Source organism: Pocillopora damicornis, chromosome 2 (genome assembly GCF_964200805.1).
Source record: "Pocillopora damicornis chromosome 2, jaPocDami1.2, whole genome shotgun sequence".
Taxonomy (NCBI): Eukaryota; Metazoa; Cnidaria; class Anthozoa; order Scleractinia; family Pocilloporidae; genus Pocillopora; species Pocillopora damicornis.
In genome coordinates this window covers 33,942,457-33,956,878 of record NC_142671.1, presented here as the reverse complement: position 1 = coordinate 33,956,878, position 14,422 = coordinate 33,942,457, and the positions used below count along the sequence as shown (strand labels likewise).

The window sequence follows — 14,422 nt, the reverse complement described above, 5'->3', positions numbered from 1 at the left end:
TATTCAAGGGAATAATATTTCAAAGTACATTTTGTTGGTAAAATTAATCTCTATCAAAACGTCTCTTAGTAATCGTTCCAAATTTTCTATATTGTTGAATCCCACCGTTGGCAAGGGCCTGGTCGTCGAGACTTGATATAAGCTTTTGTTAACAATGAGTTTGATATGCTGGATTGGCTGTAACCCATATTTCGTGTTCTCTATGGTTCAAGACTGCTTTCTTCACTTCTTGATGGACGCTCTACGATAAATTGACCAATTAGAATCAGAGTGAAGTATACTAACCACCATGTTCATTAATACTTTTTGGATGTTAAAGATAAATTCGAACATGTGGATAATTTCCTCGACCATTGTTCTCGCTTTTTCGAGCCATCGAAGAATTAATACTCGAAAGCAACGTTGGGTAACGTCATCTTACCATCACAATAAGATATATGAAGAAATAACGCGCTTATAATCGGCTGAAAACAAGTGCATTTTCTTATGTAACACGAATGCAATGTTGTAACACGAGGGCAAATTATAGATAGCGCGCGCGATATCAGAATATCGTCACGACTTATCTTGACTTTTTGGGATGCCTTTTCATGTAAATCATTACTAAGAAATAACATGATTACACGTGCAATTTCCAGTAAATAAGTACTTGAAAATTATATAAGACTACAAATTGCACTCGCCCTAAGGGCTCGTATAATTTTTGTTCTCTTTGAAAAGTTTACTTGTGCTTCTTATCACCAAATTGCACTCAAACTAAATAGTAGTAGTGTTATCGCTAACACCTTCATCGTGAGACCTCAACTTATTCATGAATATTCAAAGCTAAGGATTTAAGCAGGTGTTCCAAAAAAGAATCAGAGGAAGATATTCACATTGTCCTTCAAATTTCAGCGACCTCTTAATTGGAGACGCATATTCCGTGCACATCTAGATATTAGCAATTTCGCTGCAGTTCCTAGTTACATGCAAATAATTGTAATGGCTATAGAATCAACCAGAACACTGATGGCCAAATAATATATGTCATTAATTCGAGATTAAAAGTAAGCGATATTATAGAACGTTTCAATTTTGATTACTTTGGTCTGTGTCGATCTTTTTAAAGGAAATAAAACTTAGTATCAAATAAATTCTGCTTATTTTGCAACTTTCTCTAATCTTAATCTGAATTCGTCTTTACATGGTCAGCATCTTACGTCTCGTTTTTCCCATCACGAATTATCAAATCTTTGAACAAATATTTTTATTCCAAATAACGTGATGAGAAATTATTCGGGGAATGGCACCACCACTGTGTAGACCAGCTTATCAACAGTGTTTTCAATATACTTTAGATAAGTTTCCTTAATTTTTAGCAAAATTCTAGTTTACTCAAGATAATTAAAATTCATTTGACCTAATTGGGGACACTGAAGATAGTACATAATCAAGACTCCATTTTCTTTTTAGATGATTCTAAGGAGACTAATGATACTTCAGATTTGCAAAACCATGCTCATTAATAAGATGTGGAAAATATGATTTTTAAGATGAAGGGGCCTCTTGAGGGAAAATATACTAGTATTCAGACAACTGTATCAACAATATTCTCAAGATAATTAAAAAACTCGTCTTCGATTATGGCAACCTGCGAGCGAGCTCAGTAAATATATGCAAATATTATTGAACTAATCTAAGATTTTGAAAATATTGCCAATTCAGAATCTTACTCCCTGATTGATCTTAAGGAGGTCTCATAATACTTCATTGTCGTAGAAGCTGAAATGACCTTAAGCCGAAAGGATCACTGGACGTGAAGATAATTTAGAGACGTGTCCATAATTTTAGCAAGATGTTAGTTTACTCAGTGAATATACAAATACTTTTAAAATAAAGTATAATACTGAAAATGCTAATACACTGACGTAACTTAAGAATGAGTCTTAAGAGACTTCCGCAGCTATTGTTAAATTTTTCTATACTAACCGGATAAATTCTATAAGTCATGCCACAGTAAAGTGTCAGTGAAGCTGTAATTGAAACTTTATTGTGCATCATATTCAATTATACAAGCTAGTGGCATCAGAAATTGCTGGTAGTTGGCCGTGATCATTACAGTGTATTCCTTGGATCTTTGGCCTCGTGACAAGTATATTAATTACAATTCGACATTTTGAGGCGACAAGCCTCATCTTCAAGTTAGAATCCGTGTGTTAAATATCAATGAGCAATGTTTTTTATCTGTGAAATAGGTCTGCTTTTAAACGTTACACTCCTCATACTATGTTCGTTCATTTTCTCACAAAGTTAATGTACCATTACAAAGAAAAAGGTCACAATTATTTTTTCATAATACGTGGTCGAAGCTTCATCTCCGTGCGTTTAAGTGAGTATTGACGTCCTCTGAATTGTCTCCTGCAAACTCCATCGGCGTATGTTTTGGTATGTGGTCCACCATAGTAGATGCCGTTGAGATTGGAATCATGGCAACGACTGTACCACCACGCACCTTTGAACTTCAAAGCACACTGATATCCGGGACTTTTGTCGTTTTCCTTATCTTTGGTCGAAAACCGCATTCCACTAGAAATATTAACGAGAGTAAGAAAAAGATTACATATATTAGTCGTATGAGTCACCCTATGCCGCAAAGTAGACGCTACTATTCCAAGCATCACTACCCCCTCCTTGTGATTACCGTCGAGTTATTTTTAAAAAATTTCATAAGCCCCATGTTAGTTCACACGAGAGTATAAATTAAAAGAGGTCAAGGAAAAGGTTTGGCTGTGATTGACACAATAAGGAGAATCTTCCTAAACTAATAACCTCTTTATTGTCGACTTTTCCCCTATTGTCATTTGGTGTGTTTCTCACCTCCGAACATAAAGAGGTTTCAGAATCAGAATATTACCTCGCCCAGAATAGTTATTGCTGGCCGATTGATTTCCTTCTTTTTTGAAAACAAATTTTTACATTGACTGTTATGATAGAAAAGCGTTAAGTGCCTCTTGGTTTTACCGCTGAACACCTGTTGATCGAAATACATCACGATCTCACTTATTAATGTGTAGTTAATAGAGTAGTTTAAAGAATTTACTGGCTCAGCTCATATCACTTTAAGCCTCGTTCAGATTTGCTTTACCTTAGAGATTGGTGCCCAAGCATGGAGTCACCTGCCGTGCCAGAGTATCCTTCCATCAAAACCCTGTACTTATCAGCCTCGTCTGCCACCTTAAAAGTAGTGTACTCAGCGTAGGTGATGTTGCCTTCAAAGTCTTCCAGGTCAACTCTCAAGATGACGTCATTCGAGTCTGTCAAATGATGAAGATTATCGTTTCCAAGCCAGAACTCGCTATTAGGATTTCCAAAGCCGTACTTGTAAGATTCCCATCCTAGAAAAAAATCTACAGAGCCGTCTAAACGTTTCTGAAAAACGGTCCAACCTCCACCATCTGTATTCATGTCACACAACACTTGCACTGGTTTTCCGCCATCTGGATTGATGGTGTATACGCCACTGGAATCATAACCGTGTCGAAGCAGTTCAGCGCAGCTGTTTGGCTCTACAGCTATGAAATGGTACAAAAAACAAGCAAACAAACAAACAGACATATAAACAAGTATACAAACAAAATAGCTTAACTTAATTTGCCGAGTAAAATGTATCGTACTAAAGACAAAAAAAAACTGCCTAATAGAAGGGCACGTGACTCATGAACACTTATGAATAGTTGTTCTAAAGATTATTGCGAGGATCGTAGTTTCTTTCCAGTGTTTAAAAAGTATGTTCCAGACTTGTGTCTTTCACTTCCTTCCAGTGTTAGTCTTCACTAGCGACCACGATACGCCTGAAACTCAGTAGGAGGTCAAGGAGAGTAATCCTTAATCAGGAGGCCATGGGTTCAACATTCGTTTAAGCCATCTAAGTAATTTCTCGGAGTATATAAATGTTTTTTGCTGTTTGAATTCCCAAATTTTTAAGGCCAAACTATGCACGTGACAACTCCAACACTAACCGCAATTTGGTCCTATGTAGCCATCTTTACATTTGCATCTTACGCTGCCATCTTGATAGTTGGGAATACAGATTCCTTTTTCGCCGCAGATGGAATCGCTCATCTCACAAGAACTCTGGAATTTGAAAGATACTAACTTAGTGCAAATGCTAACAGGTATAAATTTTCAAATCCAAATAAGAAAAGATTTGAAAAGATAGATTAAATTCCAAGATTTTTCTACAAAAGAAGTGATTTTTATCTTTCGATATTTAACTATCTATATGTTCATGACTTTTAATGAAAGCTGAGTGATAAAAGACTGAAACTGGTTAAGTATATATTAAATCAGAGGATTTTTTTATAAAACAAATAAATAATGCCTGAATAATTTCTTTTCTTTTCTAACATGTCTTTTCCTGCGTTGTACTCTTTACGTAATATCTCAAATTTTGCCGAATAGTAGAGCACGTGAGTCATGAACACAACTTGTAAACAGTTGTTCCAAAGATTATCGGTAAACGACTGAAATTGGTAGAGTATACATTAAATCAGAGGATATTTTTGATGAAAAAAATAAATAATGCCCAAAGAACTTATTTTTTCTCTAACTTGTCTTTTTCTATGGTGTACCCATTACGCAATACCTCAAAGTTTACCGAATAATAGAGCACGTGAGTCATGAACAGTTTTTTCCAAAGATTATCGGTAGACGACTGAAATTGGAAAAAGTATATATTAAATCAGAAGATATTTTTAAGAAAAAATAAATAATGCCTAAAGAATTTATTTTCTTCTCAAACTTCTCTTTTTCCACTGTGTACCATTACGCAATACCTGTATTCCCCTGTAGGAAAACTTGTCATCTTGAGTGAAATTTTCCATTGCAGCAAATCGATCAGAGTCGCTTAGTTGACATTTGAATCTTCTCTCGTCTTCTGCCGGTCCAAAATTGTAAGACAGGCAACGGCTTTCATCTACACATTGCAGCTGGCAAGCATCTTCTGATTCCTCTTCTGTTTCCTCGATAACCCTCCCAAGAAGCTTGCGTCCTTTAATCTCTGTCGCAAAGTTTACGGCATGTAAATCATCTGTTTTTATTCGACCAAGTCCTGACACCAACGTTACGGACAAAGCGATTGAGGACCAGAACAAGAACATGTTACGTGTTCGTTGAGTTGAATGTTGACACAAACTTCGATTTGTGCACTGCTAATCTCTCACTCCAATTCCTGGTCGACTCACATGATTTATTCATTGTTATGGTTTCAGTAACAGTAGGTTCATGAGTCATAAATATGAAAAACACTTACTATTCATTTCTAATCAACCCACAACGGTGTTCAAAGCCTTCTCAAAAGTTTAATGAGTGGCCTGCTTTTTTTAAACACGTTCTCTCTTTGTTAATTAGTCTTACATCGTGTGGTTTGCCTGTTTCGTTTGTTTTCTATTTTTTCTTTTGATAGTCAAGAATAAATAAGGTGCGTTTCGAATAGTTATGTCAATAGATAGGGTGAATCAAACTTTTTATTTAACATTTCGTTACAGAAAATTTACTCGGTCATCAAATGTCGCTTAAATTTGGGAAAGACAGAACGGAAGAACACTCTTCACGTCCTACTTTCCAAGCACAGTCTCCTATTTGGAGATTGTGGGATAATTTCATGCAACTTATTTCACTTCAAGCGGTATAAGTTTGACAAAAGGAGTCAGCCGATTTCTGGTTCACTGACTTAGAAATTTGTCGCTTCTATCACGTTTTTAAGTTATCGAAATAGTTATTTAGGCTAAATACTACAATTTTACAACGAAGACTGAGGTGTATTCTAGCCTGATTTGTATAATTTAAACTTTGTAAGTCGTTCAATTGTTCAAATAAGGATGCTTATGCTCATCGCTCTAATGAAGAGCACGAATTCGTCATTACTCCGTTCATTTTCGAGAGAACTTGAATGAACATACGTGGCTGCATGAGAAGAATCAAACATTTCAGCACGACATCAGTCGGTCATCAAGCGTCGTTTAAACAAGCAAAGGGAAGAACGAAGGAACGGAAGAAAACTTTTACCTCCCACACACAGTGTCGGGATTCAAGGATAAATCTATGCAGCTACGTTTCGTCAAGGAAAAACAGGAAAAAACTGCTTCCTATGCCAAGAGGTTAAAAAGCCTTTGACGTGAATCAACACAGAGACGAGGACCAGTTATGTGCATGAGGAAAAGTTGCTTTTTCAGGCCTTATTTTCACTACTGCTTATGCAGTGTTCATTACTGCGAAAATCACTCTCATATTTATCCATACTATCCATAAGCTTGCGTGAAAACCAACATACATATGATGCTTTTTGTTTTCCTAAGAAAGAACCAGTTGTATTGTATCAATTGTGCGATGCGCCATACAATCTTTTTTTTTTTTTTTTTTTTTTAAGTATTTTCTGACTAGAGGATCAACTATCTGCAAAACTTACAGGCGTGTCAGCCGATTTTTTCAATTTTTGGCTCCTTTTGATAATAATCTCCCTGATCGTTTAAAACTATTCAAGGGAAGCCTTCCTTCATTTTGTTATTCTCAGAGCTCGTTGTCTAGATCTATATCTGTTGCATTTGTCACGTAGTGTCCTGAATTGAAAACTTAGAAACAACCTCTCCCAAAATAACGCGGGCCAGAGAGCCACATTTCCTTTTAATTACGTGTTACTCTTATCCTTAATGCACTTAATCCACATAAGTCTTTTTATTTCAAAACTGATGATAACCGTTAAAAATTCCTTAATTACGCAACCCTCTACAAAGAAAAAAAAGAGTTAAATATTCAATTCATCCAACAATACTTGTATTATATTTTTTCTTTTAAAACATCCACGTAATACGAGGAAATATTCTATTCTCCACGTGCACGTCTGTTTATTTCCAAACTCTCTTTTGTCGGTTCCTTAAATTTCGGAAAATCAAATAGCGCTTTCTATTTCTTATCTCTTCATATCTTCACGACTCAAAAGTTTAGTACTGATATTATTTACAAGAACCAAACTATTATCGTATGATATCAGAACATAACCAGTAAATTCCATTATATTCCATTTCATTAGATACACCGTAAATTGCACGGTTATTTATCCATATCAAACTAGTTTCCCATGAGTGCGAACATTTGCTCTGGTTGGCGTCCAAGCTGGCGCGGACAACGCTTTCCCTACTGCGCTTGCGCATTACAGTATCAGTATCAGTGTGAATTAGTGGCAATTTACATTTGTGAACATGGCGGCTGCAAAGGAAAAGAGAGTCCCAAAATGATACTTTGACGAGGTCTTTTCAATGGGGGTTTTATTCAGAAAGAAGACAAGAACAAGAAAAACTTTCTCAGCCGTAGACAAAATCGGAAAACGAGTGAAAATTCACTACGTTGAAATCTTTGGAATCTTTGAGATCTCTTTTTTAATATTTATAGCTTCTCTCTGTATCGTCGAGCTTTTCCTCAAGTTGCTGTCGTTTGCTAATTGAATTCTCCAAAGACTCTTCTTGCGCTCGTTTCTCCCCTCTTTTACGGATCTGCAGATAATCCGCAGAGAAAGCACCAACTTGAGCAGCCATTTAACCTATCTAAATCGGTCGCAAACTTGACGAATTATTTACTTAAATATAGGAACGTTCTCACTCCATTCGAATTTGGCGGTAAAATTGAGATTCCAACATGCATGCACAAAATAGCTAAGACCTATTCTTGAGCGCAGACCGTGATACGACACTTGAACGCCTTCGAAAATTGCCTATCGTAATTTTAAGAAATGAAATTTGACCTATTAAATCCTAAAGCTTTGGTATTTCAAAGTAAATTTTGTTGGTAAAATTAATCTTTATCAAAACGTCTCTTAGTAATCGTTCCAAATTTTGTATGTTGTTGAATCCCACCGTTGGTGGGGGCCTGGTCGCCGAGACTTGATATAAGCTTTTGTTAACAATGAGTTTGATATGCTGGATTGGCTGTAACCCATATTTCGTGTTCTCTATGGTTCAGGACTGCTTTCTTCATTTCTTGATGGACGCTCTACGATAAATTGACCAATTAGAATCAGAGTGAAGTATACAAACCACCATGTTCATTAATACTTTTTCCGTTTAGAGCAAGAATTTTTTTAATTTGGATGTTAAAGATAAATTCGAACATGTGGATAGTTTCCTCGACCATTGTTCTCGCTTTTTTGAGCCATCGAAGAATTAATACTCAAAAGCAACGTTGTGTAACGTCATCTTACCATCACAATAAGATATATGAAGAAATAACGCGCTTATAATCGGCTGAAAACAAGTGCATTTTTTTATGTAACACGAATGCAATGTTGTAACACGAGGGCAAATTATAGATAGCGCGCGCGATACCACAATATCGTCACGACTTATCTTGACTTTTTAGGATGCCTTTTTCATGTAAATCATTACTAAGAAATAACATGATTACAAGTGCAATTTTGAGTAAATAAGTACTTGAAAATTATATAAGACTACAAATTGCACTCGCCCTAAGGGCTCGTATAATTTTTGTTCTCTTTGAAAAGTTTACTTGTGCTTCTTATCACCAAATTGCACTCAAATTAAATAGTAGTAGTGTTATCGCTAACACCTTCATCGTGAGACCTCAACTTATTCATGAATATTCAAAGCTAAGGATTTAAGCAGGTGTTCCAAAAAAGAATCAGAGGAAGATATTCACATTGTCATTCAAATTTCAGCGACCTCTTAATTAGAGACACATATTCCATGCACATCTAGATATTAGCAATTTCGCTGCAGTTCCTAGTTACATGCAAATAATTGTAATGGCTATAGAATCAACCAGAACACTGATGGCCAAATAATATATGTCATTAATTCGAGATTAAAAGTAAGCGATATTATAGAACGTTTCAATTTTGATTACTTTGGTCTGTGTCGACCTTTTTTAAGGAAATAAAACTTAATATCAAATAAATTCTGCTTATTTTGCAACTTTCTCTAATCTTAATCTGAATTCGTCTTTACATGGTCAGCATCTTAAGTCTCGTTTTTCCCATCACGAATTATCAAATCTTTGAACAAATATTTTTATTCCAAATAACGTGATGAGAAATTATTCGGAGAATGGACCCACCACTGTGCAGACCAGCTTATCAACAGTGTTTTCAATATACTTTGGATAAGTTTCCTTAATTTTAGCAACATTCTAGTTTACTCAAGAAAATTAAAAATTCATTTGACCTAATTAGGGACACTGAAAATAATACATAATCAAGACTTCTTTTTCTTTTTAGATGATTCTAAGGAGACTAATGATACTTCAGCTTTGCAAAACCATGCTCATTTATAAGATGTGGAAAATATGATTTTTAAGATGAAGGGGCCTCTTGAGGGAAAATATACTAGGATTCAAACAACTGTATCAACAATATTCTCAAGATAATTAAAAAACTCGTCTTCGATTATGGCAACCTGCGAGCGAGCTCAGTAAATATGTGCAAATATTATTGAACTAATCTAAGATTTTGAAAATATTGCCAATTCAGAATCTTACTCCCTGATTGGTCTTAAGGAGGTCTCATAATATTTCATTGTCGTAGTAGCTGAAATGACCTTAAGCCGAAAGGATCAGTGGACGTGAAGATAATTTAGAGACGTGTCCATAATTTTGGCAAGATGTTAGTTTACTCAGTGAATATAGAAACACTTTTGAAATAAAGTTTAATACTGAAAATGCTAATACACTGGAGCAACTTAAGAATGAGTCTTAACAGACTTCCGCAGCTATTGTTAAATTTTTCTATACTAGCCGGATAAATTCTCTAAGTCATGCCACAGTAAAGTGTAAGTGAAGCTGTAGTTGACACTTTATTGTGCATCATATTCAATTATACAAGCTAGTGGCATCAGAAATTGCTGGTAGTCGGCCGTGATCATTACAGTATTACTTGGATCTTTGGCCTCGTGACAAGTATATTAATTACAATTCGACATTTTGAGGCGACAAGCCTCATCTTCAAGTTAGAATCCGTGTGTTAAATATCAATGAGCAATGTTTTTTATCTGTGAAATAGGTCTGCTTTTAAACGTTACACTTCTGGTACGATGTTCGTTCATTTTCTCACAAAGTTAACATGACAACTCCATAGCGGATTAAACGTGAACCTCAAAAATTGAGGTTGTTAAGTATTCATATATTCAGGCTATTGTTCTTTCTCATTACTTATTCATTCCGATGAGTTTGCCGACATGCCGGCATGCTTCCGAAGATCGTGAAGAGCGCAACTTCTTTGATGTAGGTGAGATATTTTTCTTTTGTTAACAGATGAAATAAACTCTCCCGGGAATCTGCTTGATTGATGTCTAATAATTGCTACGCATTCCGGTGTGTTGGGCAACATGTCAAAGACATCAACCTCGGATCAATCCCAAGCACTTATCAGCTTACATGTCTTTTCAAGTAGTAGTAAACATTGCATGCACCGCGCGCCCTCAAACGGAGCTCGCGTATTTTAACATAGTATGGTATTTGCGATGTGAAGATTTTAAACAGGGTTCTTAAAATCATTGAGAACTTGCTTTGTTGCTTTCTAAGATATTTTTATCCAGTGGAAAGTACGCGACAATAAACAACACGGTCAGATCACAACAAGTTCATTCGAACCAGACGAAAGTTGTGAAAGAATGAACCGCCAGCGGGCGAACACGAGCACTATTTATGACACGCAATATTTACATAATAAAGAAGTAGTTTAATTCAAGTGCACTCATTCGGATCAAAACAAAACGATCGGCGCTCGAAATTTCATATTTTATACTGGTTTATCAAATACAGCACGTATTTGAAAGGTGGACCTTGAGGTTATCCCTATGAATGGTCCCCTAAAACCCACCCATCCCACCCAAGGGAGGACATCCATCACACAGTAATCTCGTGCGTGGGAAATTAACGTCTCCTACCCCAAACCCTGCAGGAGACGGGACCTCCGGCTTAACGTCTTATCCGAGAAGACGAAGCAAGGTGAGTGAAGCGACTTGCTTAAGGCCACAACGTAGTGCCCCGGCCAGGACTCGAACCCGGGCCGTCCGACCCAGAGTCCAGCGCTCAGACCACTGGACTATTTCGCTTTTGCTCTTTGCAGTGATTACAACAACTCGTCTGAGATCCATTTTTAAATCTTTTGCGACGCTCTTTAATCCTAAAAACATATTAAGGCTAAAAATACACCGTGAATAGAAACTAAATCCATTCAAATGATTGCAGTTTATCGATCTCGAGTTCATTCATCTCAAGACAATGTAAACAAAAGGATACAAGATCACAAGTCTGTTCGCGCAAGGTAGCTTAATTACACTATTGTCCAAGTCTTTTGAAGTACCTTAATGACAATCTTTAATGAGGAAACTTTTTCACTAAAAAGTGGTTTACAAAAAGGACCTCGAAAATTAAAAATTAAAAATTTACAATGAATAAAAATGCTAAAAGATTCTACTAAAAACTAATGTATCTTATGTGTAATACAAAACTTAAATCAATGAATTAAAAATCTGACGCTTCAAAATATTTACGTCATCAGAGGCTCGTATAGTTTTGTCCAGCGAGTTAAAATCACTTACAGCATGATAGCCAGTTCTTTGTTTGCCCCAGTTTCTTTTAACGGATGGAATTTTGAGGTTTGCTTTATTTCTTGTGTTGTAACTATGCTGTTCTTGCTGAGTGACTAATGTTAGTTCGTGATGCGTGAGACCATTAAGACATTTATATACATGTACGCATCGGCGCTGGAAGCGCCTTTTTTCTAGTGTTAACCACTTCAGTGTAGTTAACGCATCAGACGCAGAGGAATACAGTGGTCGATCTAATATTATTTTAGCCGCCTTATTTTGAAGCACTTGCAAACTAGACATTAAAGTTACATTATGTTTGTCTCCCCAAACTAAATCAGCATACTCGAATAAGGGCATAACAAGGCTTTTATAAAAAAGGATGCGCGCCTTAAACGGTAACAAATGCTTAATGCGTCTAAGTAGGCCAAGCCTTTGATTAACTTTCCCTGCCATGTATTCGACATGATTTGTCCACGAAAAATCAGACGATATTAAGATTCCAAGATACCTTCCGCAGTTCCTTTGGTCTTCTTCCAAAATATCTCACCTTTTTTGAAACGAATAAAACCGAAATCATTCGACACGCTTTCGGCAGCCACCGAAAGCAATGCCCAAAGGAATTAACCGAGCCTTCGAAGTAAAAAATCCAGCGGTGTCACCCATTTCGGTAAGTCACAAATAATCCGGGCTGGAGTCGTAATGTTTAGAAACTTACCCCCCCCCCCCCCCTTAATTCTTTTGTTTTCAAGATTGCGCTTTGAATGCAATCTTTTCTCTTTCGTAAGTTCTCTGGACACGGGAATTATCTTTTTCCTTGTTCACCATGTTCATACCAATTTCCTCTTAATCCTAAAATTTGACTCTGGGCTTTGGGTTGGCTTTGGTTTTTAAAGTTCAGCAATATTTTGATGCTACACTGGTTTGCAGATTTAATGAATGTAACCGAAGAAGTTACAATTCATAGACCCAACGTTTCGACACTCCTGTCTAGTGCCTTCATCAGGGGTGATCTAAACGCTGCAACAAGAGGTCCTTTTATATGATCACTAATTAGCGGCCTTTTTTGTGACGAGGTGTAAATAAGCGTCAGGAAGCAGACCGCCATCGTCACGATTTAAAGGAGCGTGGTCGGAATTAATGTGCCAAGCCTCCAAACAAAGGCGCTGGTGGTAACGCCGATTAGTGCTGATAATTTTAGAATTATCCCATCAAATTGTATGGTTAGTTAGGCAAGTAGGCTCCGATTAAGCTGAATTTTCCTTTTTGCAAAGAAAAACCGCTTTTTGGTGCTCTTTTAACCGTGTACCAAACTGGCGTTTGGTCTGTCCGATGTATTCGTTGTCACAGTCATTTTCGCCAAACCTAAGGATCCTGTCACGAAAGAACAATGAACCGACACCATTTATTCTATTCCTTGCAATGACTGTCACAACGAATACATCGGACAGACCAAACGCCAGTAGTACTGGATTTTCGTCGGTGTTAGCTGAGGCATATTCAGTTACCGTTGCAATCTTTCGTTGATATTTCAGAGCCATTTCAGGAAAAAAGTCTCTCTCTCCAGTAGAAGCGGCAGAATGCTCTCTAGACCGCTCTACCTTTAAATAAATACTTTGATCGCATTGGAATCAAGGTCTTAAAATTGAGGAATATCATAGGATGTTCCCCAGGGGCAAATTTGGGCATGTAACTCGTCCAAAGCGATCGTGCGCGAGCGAAAATATTTGTCGGATTGTAAAGCAAGACGACTCTATAACCTCGACAAATCACTTATCGAGCGTCAGTGGATTAATCTGGCTTTTGTACTTCTGCTCAAAGGCGGGAAGTCCCTTGAACGCGGCCATTAAACGTCTTGCAGAGGTGAGTTCGAGTTTTGAGTAAAAGTTCGTGAAAGGCAACTATAGCAATAAACTGAACTTCTTTATTACAAGGGGTCATTCAACTACTCCCTAACAAAACAAGAGTAATAGATTCAGCGTTCTAGGAGAAAATAAAAAAAATCAATTGATTATAGTTACCATGAGCAATGTTCCATCAAATAAGCAATGAAAACCGAAGATTTCACAGTTCTTCACCTACAAAGCTATTTTACCCAATCTTCTTAACATTATCATTATCCTGAAAACAATTAACTAAAAAGATAGTATTGTCTAATTATCCCTACTTATTGTTTACTTTCCAAACAACTGATCAATCAAGTATACCTTATAGAAAAAAAAAGATTGGTACAACTCTAATGGATAATATCTAGTAAGCTTCACTGGCTGAATGGTAGGCAAAAATAGTTACACTCTTTAATTTTATTGAAAGAGCTGACGGTGCCTTTAATGCTCCAGGCACTTTTGATTGTTCGGCTTCACTTAGTTGGTTTAAGAGATATTTTTGAATTTACAAGAAAAGCGTTACATTATTCACGAATCAGTTTGGGTGATGTACGTGCCATATGAAAAGAGGTTTTTGAGCCAGTGAATGAGTCATAAGAGACTTCGAAGACCCGTGATTATGTTAATGAAAAGAAAAGGCTAGAATCGGTCAGAAATAATCAAGATAACTTTATATCTTCGTATATGAATTAATACATTTGTCTCCAGTGTCTCCTTGTGCAGAAAGTTACTCGCCAGGCTTTTTGATACGACAAAAAGATTGCCTTCAAAGTCTTCTGGTTAAGATTGCTATTAAACAAACTAGAAAATAAATTTCATTCCTGATTTCTATCTGATCGTGGAGAAAGAGAGTGATTTCTTCTAGGTTTTTGCCACCCATCTCAACCGTGACTTAAAATTTAGCTTAATGCCATGAATAACTTATAAAATTAACCAAAACGCAGGATTAATACAAGCTTAGTC

The 14,422-nt window shown here is 36.6% G+C and overlaps 2 protein-coding genes across 2 annotated transcripts in view; both read right to left on the bottom strand.

The window, feature by feature from the left end:
- Positions 1-2,005: 2,005 nt before the first annotated feature.
- On the bottom strand, positions 2,006-5,351 carry LOC113669991 (microfibril-associated glycoprotein 4-like). Its single transcript, XM_089196190.1, has 4 exons — positions 4,815-5,351; positions 3,999-4,113; positions 3,125-3,551; positions 2,006-2,565 (listed from the first exon to the last, which is right to left on the bottom strand). Exons 1-4 carry the CDS (start codon positions 5,136-5,138, stop codon positions 2,322-2,324), a joined length of 1,110 nt encoding a protein of 369 aa, XP_089052316.1. The 5' UTR covers positions 5,139-5,351; the 3' UTR covers positions 2,006-2,321.
- An 8,128-nt stretch (positions 5,352-13,479) lies between these two features.
- The window catches only part of LOC113669555 (interferon-inducible GTPase 5), a 6,559-nt gene continuing 5,616 nt past the window's right edge, over positions 13,480-14,422 (bottom strand). Inside the window, exon 2 of the mRNA XM_089193591.1 lies at positions 13,480-14,422. This exon is cut by the window's right edge and continues 1,012 nt beyond it. Coding sequence (XP_089049717.1) covers positions 14,417-14,422 — 6 coding nt within the window. The 3' untranslated portion in view covers positions 13,480-14,416.